This window comes from Nelumbo lutea, chromosome 4 (genome assembly GCF_056320005.1).
Source record: "Nelumbo lutea isolate HS-2025 chromosome 4, American lotus-T2T, whole genome shotgun sequence".
In the NCBI taxonomy this organism is placed as follows: domain Eukaryota; kingdom Viridiplantae; phylum Streptophyta; class Magnoliopsida; order Proteales; family Nelumbonaceae; genus Nelumbo; species Nelumbo lutea.
In genome coordinates, this window is record NC_142687.1 from 2,164,552 (window position 1) to 2,189,309 (window position 24,758).

Genomic DNA, 24,758 nt, shown 5'->3' on the forward strand with positions numbered 1-24,758 from the left:
ATCTTTGAGGTGTAGTTGAATGACTATTATACCCTCAATCTCTTGCCCAACAAAACAAACGGATGTTACGGAGGCAACGTGTTTGTTAACATTTTGAATGACTATTTTACCCTCACCTTCAAAGCGGCAAGCAAGGAACTGAATGGTGACAGCCAAAGGAAACTGCCATGGTTACGACTTACGAGTTATCCCTAATTCCCTAACACTAGGGACAAGGGAGAGAGCACTTTTAATATTTTACATTCTCCATGTATGAAGGAAGGTCAATGACATTTTTCAAAAGAATAGAGACCAATTACCAACATACCACAGATGAACTGGCTAATCATACCAATTAACATGTCACTCGGACGGGTTTTGAATCAACAAGTAATTGACTCAGTCAATGACATGATGAATTGCTCATCGAGTGATTGAACTACTAGACTGTTTGATTTGTTAACTACCTGTTGGTGCCAAACTTTGACAAATCCAAATCATAAAAACAACTTCAAGAGGTTAATCTTTCATTTTTCAGCCATCCCTTTTTCAATTCACCTATAGAAATTGTAATCAGTGGCTGAGTGAGTTTTTTTTTTTTTTTTCTGGTGGAGGCTAAATTTAAAAAAAAATTAGATGGAAGTAGAAGAGGTAGGGTTTGGAGAAATTTTCCTGAACAGGTTTGGATCTACAACAATTTTATTAAAGAAAAAAACAAACTTTTTTTTTTAATTTTAGGAGTTGTAGGAGTGTTAAAGAGTGATATTTTACATTTTAGTTCAAGGTTGGGGGCAAGGACCCACTTAGTAATCATATAAATAATGGTTTTAACTAAAAGTTTAGGGGGATCAAGGACCCACTTTATTACATTTTTTATTCTTTTTCCATTTTTTTTAAGCCAAAGGCAACTAAATTAATCTCAAAAAAGGTTACATCTCACCCAAAGCAATAAACCTGACGAAATCTGGAGGTCATAGCACATTTGTGTCTAAAAGCATGACTAACTACCTCATGGACTAGTGATTACAAGAGCGAGATGTATGAGTAAAGATGGTTGAAGGAAAGCATGAAGCAAGATGTTTGCACTCAAAAATGGTAGAATGTAATCTCCAAGGAGGGTCTGCACCTGAAGAGAGAATGTCTATAATATTTTTTGCATCACTTTCAATGATGAGAGAATCTATAGCCATCCCAATGGCACATCTCAGACCCTCCAAAATCGCCAAAGCTTTAGCTTCTATAGGGGACAAACAATAGAGGGGAGCAGGTCTTTCCAGAATGAAAGTACCATTGTGGTCTCTAATAACAATGCCTAATGCCGAGTGAGAAACACTCTACATGGAACATTCAACTCTTAAAATTTTTTTCTGAGAATGAAATTATTCAACAAATTACAAAGATAGTTATCCCTCAGGTTGATCCTTTAACTAAAGGCAAGCTGATCCGGTCTCTTACTCCCCATGGATGGTACTCCTGCAACTCTGGCTATAAATTGTTGTGTCAAGATATTTCAAAATCTTCTTAGACTTCCTATGTTTGTGCGACCTTAGCTAGAAAGAACTATGGAAAATGAAAACTTTAATTCCATGTGTCAAGATGCTTTTATGGAGATGTTGTAAGAGAGTTCTTTCAGAAAAATTCAAAACTAAAAAACTATCAACTAATATTGAAGCTGCTTGCCAACTATTAGGGAATCAGATGAGATTCTGCATCATCCCTTATTTCACTGTCCAAATATTCAGCCTATATAGTTTGCCTCTTTGGGTATCCGAATAGAGAATGTTCAGAAACATTACTTTACATTATTGGTTACAACATTGGAGACATATTGACAAAATAAGGGATCAACACTCACATCTTCCAACTTTTGCTCGGGGGTAATTGTAATGTGGTTCATTTGGAAGCAAAGAAACAAAATGATCTTTGAGCAACAAACTATTAATCCAATTCAAACTTCTTGCTGCAATTGAAGCTCATTGTGCCTTACTCTTAAGATCCATTGTTTCAGACTCAAATACTAATAATGTTCATTCTCAAATCTGCCTGGGTTGGGGGGTGGGGGGAGGGCCCACTTTATTACATTTTTTACCCTTCCCCCCACTTAGTAACCATATAAATAATGTTCTTAACTAAAAGTTTGGGGGGAGGGAGAAGGACCCACTTTATTACATTTTTTACCCTTCCTCCATTTAGTAACCATATAAATAATGGTTGGGGGAGGGGGGGGAAGGACCCACTTTATTACATTTTTTATCCTTTCTCCACTTAGTAAGCATATAAAAAAGGGAAAATTCCCAATTAGTACCTTGTACTTTAGGCTTAGTGGCACTTTGGTCCCCAAACTTCAAAACGCAACAATTCAATATCCAAACCTTCAAAACGTGCAAATCCAATATCAGTCATTAAGTGACATTTGAAAACACAAAAATTCCCTTCAAATGTCATCTAATTTTCTTTAGCAACCATCCAAACATTGATAAAAAATGAACAATCCCAAATCCTTGCCTCTTCTGTTCAAGAAAGTTAGGGTTACTTCTTAGTGGACATTTTGATGACATCAACTTTCTTAAATAGAAGATGAGGGATTTGGGACTATTCATTTTTTATCAATGTTTGGATGGTTGATAAAGAAAATTAAATGACACTTAAAGGGCATTTGTGTCTTTTCAAATGATACTTAACGATCAGTTAACACTAGATACTAAATTGGCACGTTTTGAAAGTTTGGGGACCAAAGTGCCACTAGACCCAAAGTACAAAGTTAATAATCAATAAAATTCCCTATAAATAATGGTTTTAACAAAAAGTTTGGGGGTGTGAAAGACCCCCACCAATATACTTGGCTCCGGCCTTGATTGTAAAAATAGTGCACATGATCTAAGCTCAATATTGCATCAAAACAAATCAAAATTGGCGTTTTGATCTGATTTAATTTTAAACGATTTGGTTTTGTCTGAAAATTTTTTTATTTATTTTTTGTTAAAATTTTGAAAGTCAGATCAAACCATAAACCATATTAAACCAAATTATTAATTATATTTATTAGCATATATGCATGTATATACTTATTTAACATTTCATGCTTGTTATTTGTTTCACTATTTAAATTGTAATTTGATGCCAAAAACTTGATTATATTTAAAAAACGAATTTAATTTATATAATTTACTAATTTGGTATGAAATGTTTGGTCTGAACAACATGTAGGTATAAGCTAGAATCGAGCCTTTTTTGGCTTCAAAAGCAAGAGTGAAGTTACTGCTCGTGGGACCCATAAAGCTGTTCTACGGATTATTTTGACCCTTTTATGTTATTCATCATACAATTATAATCATTCCCCACGAGAAAAGAATGCCATGAAGGCCTCCTTTGTCTTCTCCTTTTACCACTGAGAATGTAAGAGATTGGGATTCGGTCAGGGCAACTCCCGTTTCAACAGCCTTATCTTCGTAATTATGTGCTTTATTTCATAGAGATATTTTTAATACAAAATTATAAGAGGGTATGAGTACGGATTTGTTCCGATGAAGTTAATTTTTTTCTAAACCAATAATTCTTGACTTTTGGGTGGCCAGTGCTATTTACCCACTTTGGAGTTCAATAGATAGATGTGATTTTTTTTTTCGGATAAATGCTGAGAATTGGGATCTACTTCTCAGTGTGCCTCACACCAACCTCACAGCCACATCCTACTGCTCTGCATTTAGAACATCTCCTATGAACAATAAACACAAATATAAAAGATATTTCCAATATATGTGAATAAAAGGGAAAGAATAAATGTGAGTCTCGATAGCATTCCTCACAACGCGTTCCAAACACACATCAAAAACATCTCTCGCATTTATGCTGTTATTCATGGTAGATGTTCCCAATGGTGGGATGAGTTGTAATGTGAGTCTCCATATATGCTCTCACAAATCGCACCCCACAATCCCATCCCACCATGTATTCGGAGCATCTCTCCATGAATAATACACTCATCCGCCCCCCCCCCCCCCAAAAAAAAAAAAACGTCCCACGGACTCACAACGCGCCGCGTGTCCTCCCACACGTGAATAGGTCATCTCTCACTCTCGAATCTCAGCTTCACTCGAACCCTCGACACTTTTTAATCCTCAGAATGTTTGGACTAACGTTCTTGCAGAGTTGCAGATGTGCAGCCATCTTTGAGTTAGAAAAATGAGAAAAAACAGATTTGAGAACGGAATAACTGAGAATAAAGAGAGAAATTTACCTTCACTAAATAAAGCTGCCGGAATGATCATCGGCGTCGACCAAGGGAACTCGAAGATGGCAAGCTCCGGCGGGTTTTAGAGAGCACACTCCAGGTCGAGGGTTCAAGTGAGGCTGAGATTCGAGAGCGAAAAGTGAGAGATGATCCATTTTGGGCGAAGTAGGATCTAACGGGATGAACCAACTGCCGTCCTATTAGCTCCGCACGAGATAGAGGCATTCGCGTGTGAAAGGACACGCGGCGCGTTGTGAGTCCGTGGGACGTTTTGGGAGCAAGTCTGTGGGGGCGGGTGCGAACTAACATTGTGGGATGAAGCTGTGTGGTCCTTATGAATGCGTTGTGAGGAGCAGATCCGGTCTCATTCTTGTAAGGTCGGTGTGACGTGGGTTCTGTAAGTAGCAAATCCCGATTCGGCTAAGTGCTGATTTGTGAATAAATTCCGAAATACCGGTGACAGAGTAATTTCACCGTTTTTTTTCTTCTTAAAAAACAAAATAAAATAAAGGAATAAGGTAGTGAGGACTTAAAGGTCAGTTTCTAAGCAGCTTGTCTTCTTCGGCTGTGAGATCGACTTCTCATCAAACTTCGTGAAACAAAATAGAGCTTTCAGATACCCGCGTCGATGTTCATACATCTTCCTTTCTTCTCTGTTTCTTGAAGCAAATACCTCTGGTCCTCTGGGCAGCATTTTTATGTAAATCCTTACCTGCTTGCTTCAACTTCTATTTACCATGAACTATATTCCTTTTTCAAAACCCGAACACTAAGAAAACTCTCAACTACTCTTCATGCGACGTTCCAACAATCTTTTCCCATAAATAAAGCTTCCTCATTCTTTCGTTCTCTCTAGAGGAAACCACGAAGACGCATCTCAATATTTTTCTTTTCCAGTGTTGATTTTCTCTGATCAAACACCGGTTTTCAAGGAAGGGTGGAAAAATGAAGGTTCCCATCTGGGTTTTTGTTGTCGTTGCAGTTCTTGCTACCGCTTTTGTTTTGAGGATTGGTGCTGAGGAGCTTGACCAAAGTCATCAGACGGAGAGAATTGCAGGTAAGTTTCTCTGATATGTCTTCATTGTTCATCTTATTTGGAACATGAGGCTGCAGGTTTCCATTCCACCGGTTGCCTTTTCCATACCCGTCATTTTGTATTTTTCCTATTTTCTTTTGCTTATCGGATTTCTGCCTTTGTTAATCTTGCTTGAGGCCAGTTCTTGTTTTGCATTAGTTGCAAATTGTCGAAAAAGAGGGTAGAACTTGGATTTCTCTTCTCTTCTTTCTAGTAACTTATTATATCTCTTTGGTTCTTGTAGCAGTCGAAGTGTGGGAGTTTGACCCGTATGGGCTATATCTAAGTTCTCTTCTATGCTGAAGTAGTAGTGGAGAGAAATTGAAGATTTGTTTTGACGAAACTTGAATTGAGATATGGTCCTCGCTTTTAATTCTATATATTGCTTGAATTTTGAGTCTTTTTTTAGAATTCCTACTTTGTTTTGTATGTAATTGAAATCTAGGGATGTTGGCTCCGGGGATTTGGTTTTATTTCCAAAGAAGTGGTACTGTGGGCCGGGAAAAAAGCCCTGTTCGGATTATTTAGATTGGTCCTGATTTATTACTATTGTTTGGAATTGGTTGGTGACTACATTTTTAGGTGCACATGTTTTGGTTGCTTTAATCAATTAAAAGCCATGATTCAGAATGATCCTCAAATTCATGGTGTACAGATGTGATTCTTATGGTTCAGAAATTGGCAACTCATTGGCCTTTGGCTGGAGGGGGTGCGTCTATACTGGAAGATGAACTTGAGATTGTCAGGATCCAATCTGACATTCAAGAAACAGAAAATTTTACATACTTGTGTTTTTTGAGAGAGAAGGATGCATTATACAGTCTCTAGATGCAGGAAGAGAAAATGGCCAAAAGAAATAAAGAAAAAAAGTCGATCTGCCTCTCTCCCCTTCAAGGCTTCAACATAAATGCTGAAAAGAAATATTTAAGTACATAAGAGATCTCATTATGATGATAATTGGCATAGACACATCAGAATATGCATTCCATCGAAGTCTAGTTTACCAATTTCTGACTTGACAGCCGTAAAAGGTTGCAAGTCTGGAGACACCATCATCTCTTATAACTCGCAACTCTTTAAGATGCCTTTCAATTCAATTAGATAGAATTTGCAACCATGAAGAATATAAGCAACTAAAGTCCAATCAGAATCAGTGGTAGCTGGTTCAAAGAGGAAATTTTACTTGCAATAAGAAAATATAAAGAGTATGACTATTGGGTATTTGGACTTGGTGGCAAGCCATTACCTATTCATCCTGACTCGGGTAATTCTAACTAGCTTAAGCTTATACAACACTACAGGTTGAGTGGACTGATATCTTGTGTCTCAGTTGATATGGCATGAACTACTCTTGTATAAGAAAAGAGTCCAAGCACTGGTAAGATTGTTCATTTTTTCATGTAGGGAGTTGACTGAGTCAACTTATTTATCTTTCTTTCCATCCAATATCCAAACTTAAAGTGTGAGGGCTCATGTCATTCTTAAAAGATGGTAACTTTATATTGTTGTATACATGTGCATGCATACTTTAAAATTGTTCCACCAAAACAAGAAAAGAAGTTTGAAATCACTCAAATGTTTCGGTTCTTGGGAAAATTCCAAGTATGAGATCTTTGACTGTGCTTAAAGTTTTTTTCACCAACTGTAGGGAGCGCTGGTGATGTCTTGGAAGATGATCCTGTGGGGAGGTTAAAAGTTTTTGTTTACGAGCTTCCAAGCAAATACAACAAAAAAATCCTGCAGAAAGATCCCAGATGCCTCACACATATGTTTGCCGCTGAAATTTTCATGCATCGGTTTTTATTATCAAGCCCAGTTCGAACACTGAATCCTGAAGAAGCAGATTGGTTCTACACCCCTGTATATACAACTTGTGACCTTACACCTAATGGGCTTCCATTACCCTTTAAATCTCCCCGAATGATGAGAAGTGCAATCCAGCTTATCTCTTCAAACTGGCCTTTCTGGAATCGGACAGAAGGTGCTGATCACTTCTTCGTCGTTCCCCATGATTTTGGAGCGTGCTTTCACTATCAAGTAATAAACTCACTTTCTCTTTTATGTTTTTGCTATACAAAAGAATAATAACTAGATGTTAGAAGAACAATAACTCATTTTTCCTACCTGCCTAGCTTTTTATCAAATTATGGATATGGCCAAGCATCAGTTGTTGGTCCCGTAAAATTTAAGGAAATAGGAAACTGGGGCAGATGTGTATATTTTCTGCCGTTGCTCTTAGAACATCCTTACAACCATCAATATGTTGTTGTTATGGTTCTTTTTAATTTAGCCAATGTTAAAATGATAGCTTTTTTCTTGCTTTTTTGGTAGTTAATGTAACTTGATAATGCTTTCTATACTCTTAATTATTTTGTTTTTATATCAAACATTGACATAACATTTTAATATTAAAACACTGAAAACGTTGAGAAAAAACAGTAACTATTCAAAAAGAAAAGTTGTTTGACATCCGTAACTAGTTTTGTAACTGCAAATTATTATCGAAGTTGCTGGATGCTATTGGCAACCTTTTCAATTTTAATCATCTGGGAACCTTAAGGCCCAAACTAACTTGTAATGTAGAATTTTCTTGAGTTGTTGAGACTTGTTCATTAGCAAACCAATGGCCATATATATGACATGGGTCTCAAACTATATCATGTCTCTTGTCATTTGTCAATAGAGGATACCTTAGAGGTTTCTTCCAAGGGTCTAGGTAGCATTACCTGCATGTAGCACAAGTACAGATTGGTTTTCACCCAGAATTAATTGGTTTAGAAATGATTTCTTGATAATAAAACATTGTCTTATTTGACATATCATACCCACAAACTTTAATTGTATAGAAAGCGTGAGAAAGAATGGGATCTTCCTCAGGATGGAAGAATAATGGCAGTGGGTACACTAACGCCACCTAAAATGCCGAGGTCTGGGAGAATATTCTGAGATGGGGGATTCTGATGTGTTATGTTCTGTTCATTCTTGGGATCTGATCCCCTTCTATAAATTTCATTGGAATTGTTGGACTTCATTAACTATTTTTGTCTTTATCTGAATGCTTTTAGAAAGTCATGCCGAAGGAATGAGTGCGAGAATATTTGCTTGGCAGAACAAGCATTTCAGTTTGTTTTGTAATGGGAAATGATATATGCCTCTGAAATGTTAGAATCAAACAAGCAGTTTCTCCCTAGTGTAATCTGTATCTTATGTTCCATCCATTTCCATCTCTGCAGGAAGAGAAAGCTATTGAACGAGGGATTCTTCCCTTGCTTCAACGTGCTACATTGGTTCAAACTTTTGGACAACGGAATCATGTTTGCTTAAATGAGGGTTCAATTACAATTCCTCCATATGCTCCTCCACAGAAAATGCAAGCACACTTGATTCCTCCAGATACTCCTCGGTCTATATTTGTGTACTTCCGTGGTTTGTTTTATGATGTGGGAAATGACCCAGAAGGTGGATATTATGCCAGGTATATTCCTTGTGAGCCTTCTGAACTCAATCAAATTACAAGGAAAGTTTGGAATTATCTAAATCATTTTGGACATTAGCAAATGGTTTTAACCCTGAAACTCATATTTTAGTTGTTAACCGAAACACACCTTTATGACTCTGTTGTTCAATTATACAGAGGTGCAAGAGCGTCAGTGTGGGAGAACTTTAAGAACAATCCACTCTTTGACATCTCTACAGAACACCCAACAACTTATTATGAAGACATGCAACGGGCTATTTTCTGTTTGTGCCCTCTGGGATGGGCCCCGTGGAGTCCTAGATTGGTTGAAGGAGTGATATTTGGCTGCATTCCTGTTATCATAGCAGATGACATTGTTTTACCCTTTGCGGATGCAATCCCATGGGAAGAAATTGGGGTGTTTGTAGCAGAGAAGGATGTCCCCAAGTTGGATACCATTCTCACCTCAATACCGCCAGAAGTGATACTGAGGAAGCAGAGATTGCTTGCTAATCCTTCAATGAAGCAGGCGATGTTATTCCCACAACCAGCTCAGCCGGGAGATGCTTTCCATCAGATACTGAATGGGCTTGCTCGAAAATTGCCACGTGACAAGAGCATTTACTTGAAGCCGGGGGAGAAAATCCTAAACTGGACTGCGGGCCCAGTTGGAGACTTAAAACCTTGGTGACACCAGTGGCATCATGAGTTGAACATGTATCCTCGGTATGCTTACTCTGGCACCCAAGTGTTTGCATCATTTTGTGATGAAGGTGTCAGTCTTCATGTTAAGTTGTAAATCTCTATTTTGTAGAAATGCTTGCATTATAGGTTCTTTTTCTTTTTCAGATGAAGATGAATGATGCATTCACTGTAACTTGGCCTTACTGGGCAGTTATAATTTGAGCTGAATGCCATGATCTTGGATTTTTTTCAGCTTTTTCCCATCTGTTCTAACTGGGGATTAGTTGACTCTGTTATGGAGTCTGATGGGTCGGAATGCAGAATAATTGAAACAAGTGGAGGTTCAGTTCAACGGATAGTGTTGTTCTGGGCCTTCTGAGCACTAATCAATTTTACCACGGTTGACATGGTTTGGTTGGTTTGGGTCGTTGGTTTATGGCCAATAGGCAAATATATTCTACTTTACCTTAAAAGGTCTGGAAATAAACTATAAGCCCGTCACCCGACAAGTTAAACAACCCAATGTGTCTTATGTATTAGGTTAGGTACAGTTAGGTGGGAAACCTCCCAAGTCCTAACAACTAAAAGATTATATATATATATATATATATAAAGAGAGAGAGAGAGAGAGAGAGTTAAAAGTGGATTTTTTATAGGTTTTGGTAAGCCACTTAAAAAGTTTCTTGCTTGATGGTTTTTGGGCCCAGTCGCTATTTAATAGAGAAGACTCTAGTGGCTATTGCTATTGCTGGGGTGCCTTCAGTCAATGGATTGATGTACGATGGGGACTTTGGTATACTTGAATTGAATGATTTAAGGTCCTGTTTCGTTTGCGGGAATAGGGGTTTGGAATCGGAATCTCATTCCCATTCCTGTTAGAATGGCATTCCCCCATTTGACGAAATGGCCATTTTCTGCCCCTCCATTGGGAATGAAATTTCATTCATTTTAATTCCTATTCCTATTCCTGTTTGAACTCTGAACCAAACAGACTATGGGAATGGATGATTCCAATTCTGATTTCTGAGAATTTCGATTCCGATTCCAACTATAAACCAAACGGACTCTAAGACTTACAACTTCGTCACTAATATGTTAGTTATTCAAGAGGTTGTAAGCTAAAAGGAAGTTTGATTGATTTCTATAGCCTTAAATAATAAAGTGAAGTGAAATTAATTGAGAAAGTTGTTTGATCCTCTTGTTTGTGTGGGTAAGCGATTCGTCAAGTGTTTCAATTCAGTCTTTCTGTTAGTAGTTATTGGCTTATTGGAATGCATGCAGCTCAGAACCTGTATCAAAAGATTCAAAACTATGTTGTTTGGTTTCTTTCATTCCAAATGACATCATGCTGTGTTGCATGCACTGAATGAGCTTAAGCAATATACCAGAATGTACAAGGGAAACTTTCCAACATCAAGAGCCATTCCTTGGTAGCGTTCCATCTAAGGAAGCGAATTTCTTAAATTCATTATGGTTGTTAATATCCCAACATACAGGTCTTCATTTCGGTTTCTCGTTACATAGAATTATAAAGAACTAGTTGTTAGGTTTTCCTGAGTGCCCAAATGTATAGATTAAATACACCACAGAGGCCAGCACTACCAGGGCAGCTGCAACCATGTTCACAATCAGTTTTCTAGACTCATCCAGTCCAATTAGTTGATTACCAGCACAAGCAGCAGTGACCTTTTCAGTTGACCGGTCCTTAGCTCTTGCTTCGTTATCACCACCAATATTGGCTTCTTTTACTTGTTTAGAAATCTTCCCTGCAGCATCGCCAAACCCATCACTTTGTTCCTTCTTTTCTAAAGCTTTTTGGGCTGCATCATCTTTATCACCACTTGGCCTTCCATTCTCCTTCACTCTTTTATCATCATCAGCTTTGTCAGCTCTAATAGCTTCTTGACGAATGTCAGGTTTCGGCTCAGTAGTCGATTTCTGACGACTGGGCATTTCTTGGATTGGTTTTGGGTGCTTTTCCGGGCTCATGGGTTTTGGAGCCACCGCAGGTTCCTGATGCTTGTCAGGCGCAGGCAAGCTTCCGGTTCCGGGCTGTTGAGTTGTAGGTGCTTCTGAGCCTGAGGTTGGTTTAACTTGAGGCTGCTGCTGCTGTTGTTGTGGTTGGGCTGGAGTAATTGTCTTTGGCATTACCACGGTAAGTACATCGGCGCCCAATTTTGCTCGAATGCCACTCCTGTCACAGTTCTCGGGAATCTGAAACTCCTGCTGGAAGCGACTCCATTTGTTGTCCTTGAGATGCCGCTCTCCAGAGATCTGTATGACCCCAGGTGCAGGAAAATGGGCCTTTAAATATTCCTTCTTAAAACCTGCATGCATGATGAGCAAGAGATGAGACCGAGTCTGAGACCATCATGAACATGCATGATATATAGTTTTTCTTCTGCTGATTGCTGATTCGGGTCGGTTGTTTTAACCTGACCCAGTAGTCCAATCCAATGTACCTGCAATAAAAACTACATGCATGGATGAATTGAAGACAGGAAAATATAAGAAATTAAAGACGAACCCGGTAGACGAAGCAAGAGAAATTTAGCTTCATCTTCCTCCTTCCATTCCGACGAGGGTTGGAAATATTCATAGACACGATTGGATACATCTCTTGGCCTTGTATCCATTTGGAGTCCTTAATTATCTCTCTCTCTTTGGTTTGGAGTCCTTAATGTAGCAACTATATATGAAATCCTGGAATGAGAATGAAAGCTGCTAAAGGGTCTTAATATATACACGGCCACGGACGGGCAGGGAAGGATGAGGAACATCATTGATTGGATTGGAGATTGGTTTTTTGGGCTTTGTTTGAAGCAAAAGTATTCCTTTTTGGTGTGTTGGGGTTTGTGATGTAATTGGATATTTGGTTGAATCATACTTGTGTTCTTGTGGCGCAAAGTGTAATAATAGGTTCCTTGTTTTCCTTCCACTCTACTAATAGGTGTTAGTCTTGAAGATTCGGTTGTGTTGGTTTTGCCTTAACAGAACTGGCATGCTTTCCACTTTATGAACAAAGAGAGGTTCTCCCTTACCATATATTTTTACACTCCGATAGATAGCTAGGGGTTATCATTCTTCCCTTCTTGGCCACACCGAATGAGCTGGATGAGATGGAGGCAAGACTGTCCACACCTTCTTGGCTCGGTCCAGGTTACGATATAATATAATATATTATATTATTAGATATAATATATAATATAACATATTATATATAATATATAGTATCTTTATATTACTATATATTGTTTTATATATTATATATGATAAATTATATACTTAATATTATATTTTTATTATATTATATGCATATTATTTTATATAAAATATAAAATCTTTAACATATAAATATTTATGAATTGACACGTGTAGATACAAAACATGTTTTCGAACTATTTTTTCGTAAATAAGCAAATTCAGATTTGCCCTTAATACTCTTCACACCACACTTGTTTTCCAATCTCCTCATGAATGACTACAAATACGAGAGATACTTCTGATGTGCAAGTGCAACGTCTATAAAGTTGATGTGAGGAGCATTCTGTGAGGCTGGTCATTGGTGTGAAGAGATCCTGACGAGACCTGTTTATGCGCAGGTAGCCTGATGGGCCAGCCCACCCTGGCCCGGTCTTTCTTAGGCTTGAGCCTTATTTTAGGCCTGTAAGCTCGGGCTTATGCCCAAAGCACTGGGCTCAATCTTTTTTGGGCTGAATTTGAGCTTTCTCTGAAAAAAGAAAACCTGGACTGAGCCCAAGCCCAGGTCTAATAATATTTTATATAGTAAAAAAATATAATATATTTTTTCTTTGTTTATCTTCTCTTTTATCAAGTCATAATGATATCTTTTAACATTTTTGGATTTGTATGTCATTTAAGATAAATAAATCAGTTTTTATTAAATAAAAAGCAGAAAAAAAAATCTTTTTGCCCAATTTATAGACTGGGTTTTGGACTTTATAGGAGAATCGGGCTTGGCTCAAAATGTAGGCCCAATGATGGGACTGGACTTGAGTTTGGGCCTAAATTTATTATTATGTTAACAAAGAGTCAAACCTGACCTAATTCGGCCCCTGAACCTTACTTTTTTATGTATCCGGTTCTTCTCCTCCAATAGCACTCTAACGCTAAGCTCACAGAACTTGCCACGCACATCAGATGCATCTCCCGTAACTATATGGAGTCTGGATTTGCTGCTCATAGTCTGTCTTGATCGCATATCGGGAACATTTCTCGTACTTGTATTTATTATTCATGGGGAGATATTTCCAATACAGGGTGGGATATGGCTGTGAGATCGGTGTGAGGCACACTCTGTGAGGAACAGATCCCAATTCATCTACATGTTATCATTCACTGGAAACAAGGTTCAAAATATTGATACATGGTGATACGTTGGTAAGGTGTATCGGCCTGTATCAGTACTGTTTTTTATTTTTTTTCAAATCTGGTTCAGAAAGGCCGGTCTATCCTTTGAATCACTTGCCGATCTGAAACACTCTCCGACATATCGAGAAGGCTCTGATACGATACATATTGACCGATACATGATAAAATTTTAAACCTTGATCGGAAATACCAAACTCACAGCATTTGCTTTGTGAGAAGCAAATGAGTTTGGAATTGTTCCTCATTCTCACACTGACCTCATACCATGTACCAGTCACACATAGAGAACATCTTCTAATGGTTGTATGTTATTATTAATGGGAGATGTTCCCAACACAAGGTGGGATGTGATTGTGAGGCGGGTATGAGGAGCAGATCCCAATTCAGAGCAAATCCCGTCTTCTTTTCACGCGATGGTTTTTAAATGAATTCGTCTCAATGCAGGCAATTCAGGCCGGATTTTCTGATAACAAAACCGTGTGCAAATACTCTGACTTGAGTATCCTACCGTACATTAAAAATATCTCTCATCAATTTAAAATACAAGGACGGTATTTTGCTTCTGAGAAATCATGGCTTCGAACGATTTTAACATACAAGCAAGAGAAACCATGAGATAATAGAGCAGAACAAAGTGGATCTTCGGAAGAGAAGATGCCTGCCCAAAGCCCAGAGGTGCTCCTCTTCTAACTCTTCTTTCTTTCCCTCTCCCGGTTCCTTCTTTTAGGTTGCTTACTATTTATTTTTGCGGTGATTACTAGAACTGCAATAATTTCCCGCAAAACTTCCCATTTAGAAGGGTCCCACAATATACATCAAAGCAATTACTAGACTTACAATAATTTCAATCAATATAGTACAAAACATGCTGCCACATATTCCATATGCCAATATTTTGGAAAATTTCACACCAAACTGAGAACTTATATCATAAAACTCACTATAATTTTTCAATATTTCTCTTAAATTCATCAGAATTTTTCAAATCTTCAAGAAAAACTTATGTTGATGACATTTTACTTTTCAAAACTCACCACCCATTAGAGCACCCTTATGGTTTGAAGAAAAAGGTAGGGAAAGAAAAGAAAAGACAAGGAAACCAATACAAGGTTTGACATAGCCTTAGTGTTCATAGACAGGTGTTGTCCATGTCAGCATAAATACAATTTTTATGACCAAACTGCTCTTAAATGAAATGTTAGCCTTATTAAATATATTTTTATGTCAGCCTAGCTTTTATTCAATACACCTTTGTTCTAACTGACACCTGATACAAGTGGACGTTGGGTCCTATGGAACCACATGTCCTCTTTTTGACCATCGATCTTTTATTGATCCCGGTTCTTGTTGCATTTAAAATTAAAAGGGATAAAATGATGCTTGTGCTGTGCAATTAGATGTGGAGCGTGAGATAGTTTGATTTGAATCAAAAGGCTGTGCAATTAAAAGGGATAAATTTTTTAGACAGAAATATTTGAGATGCATTTTTGTTGTTTTTTTATCAAAGTTTTGCTTTATTTTTCATTTTCAACAGAACAAAAGCAATCTAACAACATCCGTTAGCCTATTTAACATCAAAATGGGGTTATTCAAATTTTGAAAATGCATGGTGTGTTTAAAAGTCATGGTAAATTTTAAACAATTTTCCCTATTCCTAATTGTTAGAATATGCACATATTTCAACTGAAATATAGATGCAACGGGATGTAGTTTTCAAAGCATTAATCATGTCTATATTTACAATTTTTAAGTGTAAAGGAACTCCTAATGCTTTATTGCTTCCTTCAAACCATAATATAGTAAACCACTTAAAATTGCCCATGAATTTCTCTTTGGCTATGTAAAGGTTTCCCCACCGTTCCCTTCCTTTCCCTACTAATTCAAACCAAACACAGCATCAAGGTTCAAAATTATTACCAAATTTAAATTTTCAAATCTTGCAAAGTACAAGCAACTTATTGAACTAGAGATGTTTATGAATTTATGGGATGATGAAAAAGAAAAATTCCTAGCATGGGTCATGGATCGCGCTGGATGAATCACTTTATCTCTGGGATACCCCGACCATGCCGGGTGGGCCACAGCTTTTTGGTCATAGATCGAAAGCACGAACTGACGAACCTATTACAGATTGACTGGACAGAAATCAACGTTCCATTTTCAGGATCAAGGAACAATTACTTTGGGCAAAGTACTCTCTAGTCTCTACGCTAGAATTTAAAAGAGGAACACTGTAAGAATAAGCTGTGTTTAACCAAAAAAAAAAGATCCATCTGTTTTCGTGGCAGTTGCCTGCCAGATAACTATTGAAGAATAGCTGGCCTCACGAAAACACCAGTAAAAATCGAAAGGCCAGAAAAATTATTGAGAATTCGAAACCAGACAAGCAAGCACTGGTAGTAGAGAGATCAGATACATGATGCATGCGTTAAACAGGACCAAGAATAGGAAAGGAGTTGGAATCTGCAAAAAAAAAAAAAAAAAAAAGAAAAAGTCCTAGAATTTTTTTCTGAAAATCTATTAATATCTGATGATGACTCACTCCTGGAACTTAGCCGATCAATAACTTATTCCCCTCCAAGAAGCTGTAAGAGGGGACTTCCAAGTTGTATGGCGCTGGGCCCTTGCGTATCCTGCCAGAGATATCATAGTGGGATCCATGGCATGGGCAAAACCACCCGCCAAAGTCCCCAGCATTTGGCAATGGGATGCAACCTAGATGAGTGCAGACACCGACCACAACTAACCATTCCGGATTCTTAACCCTGGCAGCATCCTCTTGTGGGTCCCGCAAGGATCCCACATCGACACTGTTAGCCAGCTTTATGTCTTCTTCAGTCCTGCGCCTGATGAAGACTGGCTTTCCACGCCACTTGACAGTCACAGTAGTCCCTGGCTCAATGCTGGAGAGATCAACCTCAAGGGAGGCAAGAGCAAGAACATCTTTGCTCGCAGACATACTCAGCACAAACTTGAGAACCAGGAGACGGATCAATGAGGCATAGACAAACCTCCCACCGGTCAACACAAAGTATGCAAACGCCCGCTTGCTGGGATCACCCGGAGGGAAACGCTCATGGTTGTGCTCGTCGTACACAATTTTTGAAGTTGGGCTCTTCACAGCAGCAACAGTTGCAGGAAGGCCCGAAATGATCCCATATTCATTTCTCGAGGCAAGCGACTCAGAAGCAAAACCTGGCATATTAACAAGCTATCAGAAAAAATACACAGGGCCTCCCATTTGCATTACATCACTTGGTACCAGAATTGATTAATAACATGCGTTAACATGAATAGCAATAAGAAAATACTTTCCACCTCAACCAAGAAAACCTTTCGATGTCATTCTCCTCTAGCGCAAAGCAAATGCTAAAAACATTTCCCACTTGCTAATCTCTTGTAATCTTGTGTCTGCTATGTGGAAGCCTTTTTTTTTACCTTTGTTTGGTTATAGTTGGTCCCCTCCAAATGATTCGACAAACCTGTTTTGAGACCTCCCTTACAAGAAAGAGTGGAAAATTTTTGTGATGTACAAAAGTTGCAGTGTTGTAAAGCGTTTGGAAAGAAAGGAGTGCCCAACAATTTAAAGAATTGATAACATTAAAATAAGGTGGTATATTGGGTGAAGATTTGGACTTCTTATTTGAACCTTTCACAACTGGATGCCATTACCAGAAATTGGAAAACAGTGGTTCACTGCTCTTTGATTAGAGCAATTTCAATTGCAGAATGGAGCCCACCACCTCCCCATACTATAACCTAAACTTTCATAGGTGCAGTCTAGGCAATGTTAACGATTTCAGGAGTAGGTGTGATCAGAAATAGTGAAGGAAGCATACTTGCTATATATTCAGGTTGCATAGGGGTCAGGTACTCAACAAAAGAGAGAGCTGAATGCTGTCTTGCAGGGTTCTAAGATGGGTAAAATCAAAAAAGTGCAGAAATGCAACAATTTTAGAGGACTAACCAGGTTGTAAGTTGTAAAAAGGTGGCTAGGAAGAGATCAAGAGGGCTCCTGGAAGCAATAGTTGGTACCTTGATCTACTAACAGCCTAGCAGATGAGAACCAGCAAAGTAGAGATGTTGAAGTGCAGAGAGGACTTGCTAGTTGCAAGAAAGCAACTAGGAAGAGATCAAGACGGTTCTTGGAAGCATAGACATATTGCTATGAGTGGTTTGAGAACTGATGAAGGAATTAGACAAGTATTAAGTGGGTACCACGACTTACTAACAGCCTAGCAGATGGGCCACCAAAGCAGGGGGTGGCAAGAGAGCAGAAATTTTGGGGTATGGTACCTGTGGGGTAGGGGAAGGGGTAATTAATAATCTTAGTGGTGGTTAGCTAAGGGCCCGAGGCTAACTACCCATTTCAACCTTCTTTGGAATTATACTTATCCTCCTCATAACTAATATTCGTTTTAAAAGTTATTGATATATATATTAAAAAAACTATAGCAGTGCAAAAGCAAGTATTCAAAAAAAAGTATATTTACAAGAAGATGGTTTGAACTAAATAGCCTTCACATCACAGTATTTAACTATTCATCACAGATTCACAGGTCTTTTTTTTCACTTCTCTCATAATTTCTACAAGCAAAATAGAGCATCGTTTCCCTCTAACTCAAACTAGTGATCTTATTTTCTTCTCTTCCTACCTTAAACACATGCCAAGGTCTTTTAACCCAAAACTTTTGTGATGAAAAAAAAATGGAAAGATGAATATGCAGACTACTTTTGAGCTCCAAACAACTAGCAAATCTGCCACACATGAGATTCCTAGGTTGTTAAGGGAAGGTCACTAAACAAAACAACTAGCAAATCTGAAGGGTCACTATTAATCATCTGCTTGCAAAAAACACCAACTTTGATTCATTGAAGGAAAATTTCTAACGAGACTTTATGCCAAAAAGCAATCAATAATGTACAACCTACATTATTAGTTTGTTCAAAAAAAAAAAGTACAACCTACATTGTTAGTTTCTAAAAAACAGTCACCTACCTGCCCTCTCCCTAGTAAAAAAATGAAGAATAAAGCAGAGAGAAAATACAGCTGAAGTACAATCAGCTGTTTATTAACTAATAATTGTGAAGAAAAAACAAAATAACATCATCCGCATGGCCATTAGATAAAATATTGACCTAATATTCTTAGAAAATTACTCCACTGGAATCTCTCTACCTAGTTGGGCACTTAGATGAGAGGCATCTAATATGCCTGGGTATTTGCCAAGGGCTTTAGCCACAATGCCCAACAGTCTGACAATTTATGCATCATAATTTATAAACATAGGAAAAAATCATTTGTTGCATGCCAATTGAACAGGATGTCTTCAATGGCTTAGCAGTCTGGAATGCATAGAACATCAGACAAGACCCAGTTGTACATATCAGTGCATGCAAGGACTTGACAAAGACATTCTTGATTCTACATGTATTAAAACAGGCCCCATGAGGTACTTGCCATATTCTAATTGGTTGGATGTCTGTAATTTGGGTCCATAGCCCCTAAGGCTCTTCATTAAAGGGTGAATACTTCCTAGGTTGAATATATACTTCAGGTGGATCCCTTGATCAGCAGTTAGCAAATTGTCACAAGTGAACACTTCACTGCACCATCAAGTGCCATCCACCGTGCCCGCAGAATACCAACCGCTTGTCATTGTCTATGTCTTGGGTGGGGCAATACATGTATTTTGTATGAGGGAATGCCAATGGCATTATTATAATTACTAGTATGATTTTTCACAATTATGATGTATCCTTCTATCACTCCTCCAAAAGCTTAAGCTACTCTTTGAAGGGAGGTAGGTAGTTGAGTGGTTCCAATATCGTGTAAAGGTTAAGCACGAGATCCCCTCAACACAAACTTGTGTGCTTGTACTTGTCACCATTTCATGCAATACAAAGTGTCTTTTGACTAATTCGTGTGCCATCTTATTGCCTTTTCTTGTGTTGTTGCTTGTCAATCAGGCTTACTCGACACATTCGGGTGCCGCACGGGACCCCAACGACCAGCCCCATGACAAAATGGTATAGCTGACTCACTTGCAAGGGGAGGGACAGGGACGTTTGGTTTAGCATAGGGAATTGCAAAAGGATGCAACAAGGAAACAAAGATCCTCTTCATGTTCCTATCTTGTTTTGCTACGTTGCTTTTTATAATCGCATTATGCCATTTGCATGCTGAGATTCTTTTCCCTACCAAAGATCCTCTTATGTTCCTCTTCATGTTCCCTAACTCATGACCAAAGCAATAGGCCAGATAAGGCACACCTAGGTTCAAACAAGGTGCATCCCACAAAATAATCCTTGACCATGAACCAAGAGCAGTGTTTAAATGCACGAGGTACAAAAAAAGCGAAAGGGGCAATTTGCGCCCAAGGCGCAAGGCAAGGTGCATGCCTTTTTGAAGCAAGGTGCAAAAATGCCAAAAAAAAAAGTCAGAAAATCCAAAAAAAAAATATTAAGCATAATATTAATAAAAATTTTAAATAAATATTTTATAAAACCTATTATCTAAAATTAAAATACATAAACATAACACTCAAAGTGCATTAAAAGGAAAATTCAAAAATAAAATCAAACATAAACATTTTCAAGCATGTAAAACCCACAAACTCTTTTTTCCTCTCATTTGCATTACTTCAAATAGCTAATGTGATGTAAAGCATCTTGCATTCCTGATTCTATAAGTTGCCTTTGTACCAAGCCCCTCAAGGCAAACCCAAGCAAATCCATGTTAGGGTCTTAATTTCTTAATCCTTACACCAAAAATAAATGATTTTATAATATTAATGGTCAAGGGGGTTCACGAAGCTTTGGTGCTTGCCTAGAGGGGCTTGGTCGGGGTCAGGGGGCGAAAGGGCGTAGCCTCCGCCTCCAAACCCAGTAGTTTGGTTCAAAAAAGAACAAAAGGCGCATGTCATGCGCCTGGGATGAAGCGCAAGGTGCACCAGGTGCACGCCTTTTGAAAGTGTTGTACCTGGGACCTTAGCGAGGCACATACCATAAAATGCACCTCACCTAAGCGCCTACATGTGCCTTCTAAATCACTGGCCAAGAGGACCTGGTGTGAACCTTGTAACACTTCTCTCATACATTTTATCATAATAATTAGTTTTCAACATTAACTATCAAGAAGTGATATACAATACTAGAGAGGGGAGATTAGTTGACTACAAATTGTATAAAATAGTTACATAGTATATGGTCGTGAAAATGAAAGCACATTCCATCTATTCAACATCCCAAACAAAAAAAAAAATACCTGTTCATCTTTCTGTTTATTTGTTTGCAAGGTAATCAAAATTAAACTCTAAGGTGGTGATTTATGTGGACGTGAAAAACATGCCTAATTGGGAGGGAAATCCAAATGTAAACTAAGATTAAATTTCACATATTCTGCAAGGAGGGAGTAAATACAAGGACCATGAATAAGAATCACACAAGGCAAAACCATGCTGAAAACCTCAGAGAAAAAGCAATAAAAGCATTATTCTCTCTGCAGCTGTTAGGGGCTACATCAAATTCTCGCTGGTATAACCAATTAAATGCCTTGAAATACTATCTAAATAAACTGGTAGGAATTAAAAGCACACAACGAGCAACAACTTATATCCTTGGGGAATTTCAGTAACTGACCTTCCCCCATTACAAACACCTAAAAAATCTTCTTTATTTATATCCATGATATTATTTGACGTTGTTTCCTTTAAATTGAATTACAGTAATAGCGCTGCCTGCCATCCCCATCCCCTTTGCTTCGGAGTTCATCAACCAAAAGGCGTGCATTTGGTATTTGGACTAACCATATCATTGGAGATAAATTCAAAGATTGATAAAATACGAAATCATGCATTATACTGAAATTTTGATGCTCTACAAAACTTCTGTCAAGAAATAATAGTCTTTATTCCTTCCAACTATTTCAATTTGCACCAGGAAAAAAATGAAATTATCATATCAGAAAAGCTAGGTTTCTATTTCAAAATTTATTAATAAAAGCAAAATATGGGTTGGAATTTGGGAAGGGATTCATTGTACAGTGCTAATACAATGCCAAATACTAAAAGCCGGCCTTGCTCCTTTTTTGTCTTCAAGGCCTTTGTGTTTGTACATCTTCTCGTGTACATCCCTCCCCTTTTTGGTCAACAAAATCTTTCTTAAAAAAAACAATTATAACAAACTGCGTTTAAAATAAAGAGCCGGGCACATCTAACTGCGTTTTCTTTGCTTCCATGTTCCCATCTTCATAAGAAAAATACAGATCGGCGTAGTAATTCTTTGAAAATTAATGAAGTTTTAATAATTGCAGCAACCAACAAGAAAATTTAACGAACGAAAATTTTCAGAAAGATCCACCAAGAAAACAGAAGGAAACCCTAAGTCCACAAAGCCCAACGAAACTAAAAGAAATGCGAGAAAACCCTAACCTCTGATTGGATCACGAAAAATCGATCTGGAAGAGAATCCATTAGCAGAGAATATCGGTTTGGAATCATCAGACGCGACATCTCCGTTGATTAAGTTCCTGGAAAGTATGGGCGAGGCGGTCTGGTTCGGTCTCCAATACAGAGAAGATAGTCTCCTTCCTGCAACTCTCAACATCTTCTCCGCCTCTTCCTAGGGTTTCTTTGGATCTCTCTTCTTAGGAATACAGAGTGTGAGAGATATCACCTGTCTCTAATCGGCAATCGTAGAAGAGAAAGAAAGAAGACAAAGAAAATAGACTAGACTATGAACATAAGAGGAAGGCTAGCACCACACGCACTTGTTACGCGTGGCATATGCGACCGACGATTTGTCGACACGTGGATAAATCGCTTCTGTATATTTGATTAACCGGTTGAACCGAGTTGAGACCTCCCGCCAACAAAACACGTTAGTGTTAAACCCCCTTCGTATATAATCTGACACCGCCCAACTTAGACCTGGCAATTGGGTTGTGTGGGTCGGGTTCGGGTTACGTTAAGATACTTTGGGTTGATTTTGGGTTGGGTTATCAAATGTTAGAATTTAATCTAAATGTTCGGGTTAGGGTTGAACTATGGGTCAATTTGAGTCATCCCAAAAAAAATTTAATTTAAAAAATAAAAAAAGATTCATCAAAGTGCCAAAAATAAAGGAATTAATATTAAATTTTCAAATATAAAATAAAAAAAAATGAACATTTAACAATTTAAAGAATAAACAATAAAAAGTAAAGACTAAATAGAAAAATTAAAGAATAGAAACTTCTAACAATGCACAAAAAGTCCTAATTAGACTTTAACAATCGGGTCAGTAGGTTGACCCATAATCCAACCCAACCCAATCTAGTTTTGGGTTGGTGGGGTGAGGTTATTCTCACATTCAGATAGCTAAATATAAGACCCTACCCCTTTTGAGATTGGATTAGATCAACTTTTTGTGGGGTTATAAAATGTGTAGTGTCAAATTATGTTAGGAGGGTGTTAGAAGGTATTTTGGCAATACGTGACTAGACTTCTTCTGTCTACGTGGCTAATCAGGCCACGTGTCAGTTCAGCAGAATCGTGCATGCACCAAACGCTTTGTAAACTTGTAATGCTAGAAATCACATGAGAAAATAAAGAATAATGGAGGTTCCATGAAAGAGAAAAGAGATGCAAAACAGGCCATTTGTGATTCTGGTCTCCTACTTGAACCATCCTCCATTCAGGACTTCTTACACCGAAATGATTAAGAGTTTGGATTCTATCCTCCACTCAGTGGTCTCACAATTTCTTGCAAGAAGGATGTTTTAATTGATCTAACTTGTCATATCAATGGTTTTTGACTGTCACGGTGAGTGATGAATACATACATATATATTATAATGAATTTATATCAGAATAATCTTTTCATTCTCTCCGTCTTCTCTTTTTTCTTCTTTTCTTTTTTATAAAATAATCACAAAGTATTATTAATTTATTTTAAATAAACTCATAGTATATTAAAGTCAAGTTACGAAAATTCAAGTCTTTTACTTTCTTTTTTTGGGGGGTCTTGATAGACAAAATAAAACTACATTAGCTAGAAAGAAGATAGATAGCCCCCAAAATCCTCCCCCACCCCCCACACACAAAACCTAGCATTCTGAGCTATTCTATGAGCAGCTTCATAAAGCTTCTACTTAAAAGGAAATATGCTGAAATTTTAACCTAAAACAAAATATTGTCAAAAATATAACAAAGAGACCAATGACCCTGCAGTATCATGACCATTCAAGGCCCTTACACCCATGGTTATCAATATGCTGGTTGGACATGAACATATTACAGCGGATAAGAAAGAAAGAAGAGATATTTAAGGAGAGAAGAGAAATGAGGGAATGAAAAAACGAAAGGGGTGTTGACATAAAACCTAATCACTTTATAATATGATATAGATAATATAATAAAATCTCTCCTTCTCTCTCTCTCTCTCTCTCTATATATATATATATATATCTATCTATCTATCTATCTATCTATCTATCTATATATATATATATATATATATATATATATATATATATATATATTAAAACTGGTCCTACCATGTCAGCATAGCTCTCCTTGCAAGAAACCCCCCTTCTTAGTTTTCTATTGTTTTGAATTTTTCATTTTTTTAATTCCACATAATTACCCATTAAACCAATAAGAAAATCACATATACCTAAAATTTCTAACAATCATAAAACTTTTCTAATGTTTAGCCTAGTGGCACCACTTTCCCCCATTTCCTCCTAAATTGTCTCTAATTCCTATTTATCTTCTAAATTATCTCTAACTCCTATTTATCTCTTAAATTATCTCTAATTTAGTAGAGAGATTCTCTCCTAAACTATCTCTAATTCCTATTTATCCTCTCCCCCACTTTTTATCTATATCTATCTAAAGAAATTTTCAATTAAAACAAAATTCAGAACTTTTAAATGCTATAACGAAATTATATATTAA

At 37.6% G+C, this 24,758-nt stretch overlaps 3 protein-coding genes across 3 annotated transcripts; 1 reads left to right on the top strand and 2 right to left on the bottom strand.

Annotated features, from left to right (window-relative positions):
* The first annotated feature begins 4,730 nt into the window (after nt 1-4,730).
* Nucleotides 4,731-9,678, top strand: LOC148853351 (putative beta-1,4-xylosyltransferase IRX10). The gene is made up of 4 exons (XM_088983676.1): nt 4,731-5,267; nt 6,934-7,322; nt 8,519-8,760; nt 8,920-9,678. Exons 1-4 carry the CDS (start codon nt 5,156-5,158, stop codon nt 9,431-9,433), a joined length of 1,257 nt encoding a protein of 418 aa, XP_088839802.1. The 5' UTR covers nt 4,731-5,155; the 3' UTR covers nt 9,434-9,678.
* Nucleotides 9,679-10,853: 1,175 nt separating this feature from the next.
* Nucleotides 10,854-12,154, bottom strand: LOC148853352 (uncharacterized). The gene is made up of 2 exons (XM_088986740.1): nt 11,954-12,154; nt 10,854-11,753 (listed from the first exon to the last, which is right to left on the bottom strand). Exons 1-2 carry the CDS (start codon nt 12,060-12,062, stop codon nt 10,963-10,965), a joined length of 900 nt encoding a protein of 299 aa, XP_088842866.1. The 5' UTR covers nt 12,063-12,154; the 3' UTR covers nt 10,854-10,962.
* Nucleotides 12,155-16,050: 3,896 nt separating this feature from the next.
* Nucleotides 16,051-22,536, bottom strand: LOC148853353 (cytochrome b-c1 complex subunit Rieske-4, mitochondrial-like). The gene is made up of 2 exons (XM_088983677.1): nt 22,251-22,536; nt 16,051-17,013 (listed from the first exon to the last, which is right to left on the bottom strand). The coding sequence occupies exons 1-2, from the start codon at nt 22,423-22,425 to the stop codon at nt 16,370-16,372; spliced, it is 819 nt and encodes a 272-aa protein (XP_088839803.1). The 5' UTR covers nt 22,426-22,536; the 3' UTR covers nt 16,051-16,369.
* Nucleotides 22,537-24,758: the final 2,222 nt, after the last annotated feature.

What these genes read in the sequence shown, in the direction of transcription:
- LOC148853351 (XM_088983676.1), top strand. Translation starts at nt 5,156, where the DNA reads ATGAAGGTTCCCATCTGGGTTTTTGTTGTCGTTGCAGTTCTTGCTACC. An exon ending in TCAGACGGAGAGAATTGCAG is followed by an intron (nt 5,268 to 6,933) that starts GTAAGTTTCTCT and finishes CACCAACTGTAG; the next exon opens with GGAGCGCTGGTGATGTCTTG. An exon ending in GAAGGTGGATATTATGCCAG is followed by an intron (nt 8,761 to 8,919) that starts GTATATTCCTTG and finishes TCAATTATACAG; the next exon opens with AGGTGCAAGAGCGTCAGTGT.
- LOC148853352 (XM_088986740.1), bottom strand. Translation starts at nt 12,062, where the DNA reads ATGGATACAAGGCCAAGAGATGTATCCAATCGTGTCTATGAATATTTC. An exon ending in TCTCTTGCTTCGTCTACCGG is followed by an intron (nt 11,754 to 11,953) that starts GTTCGTCTTTAA and finishes TCATGCATGCAG; the next exon opens with GTTTTAAGAAGGAATATTTA.
- LOC148853353 (XM_088983677.1), bottom strand. Translation starts at nt 22,425, where the DNA reads ATGTTGAGAGTTGCAGGAAGGAGACTATCTTCTCTGTATTGGAGACCG. An exon ending in TTTTCGTGATCCAATCAGAG is followed by an intron (nt 17,014 to 22,250) that starts GTTAGGGTTTTC and finishes TTAATATGCCAG; the next exon opens with GTTTTGCTTCTGAGTCGCTT.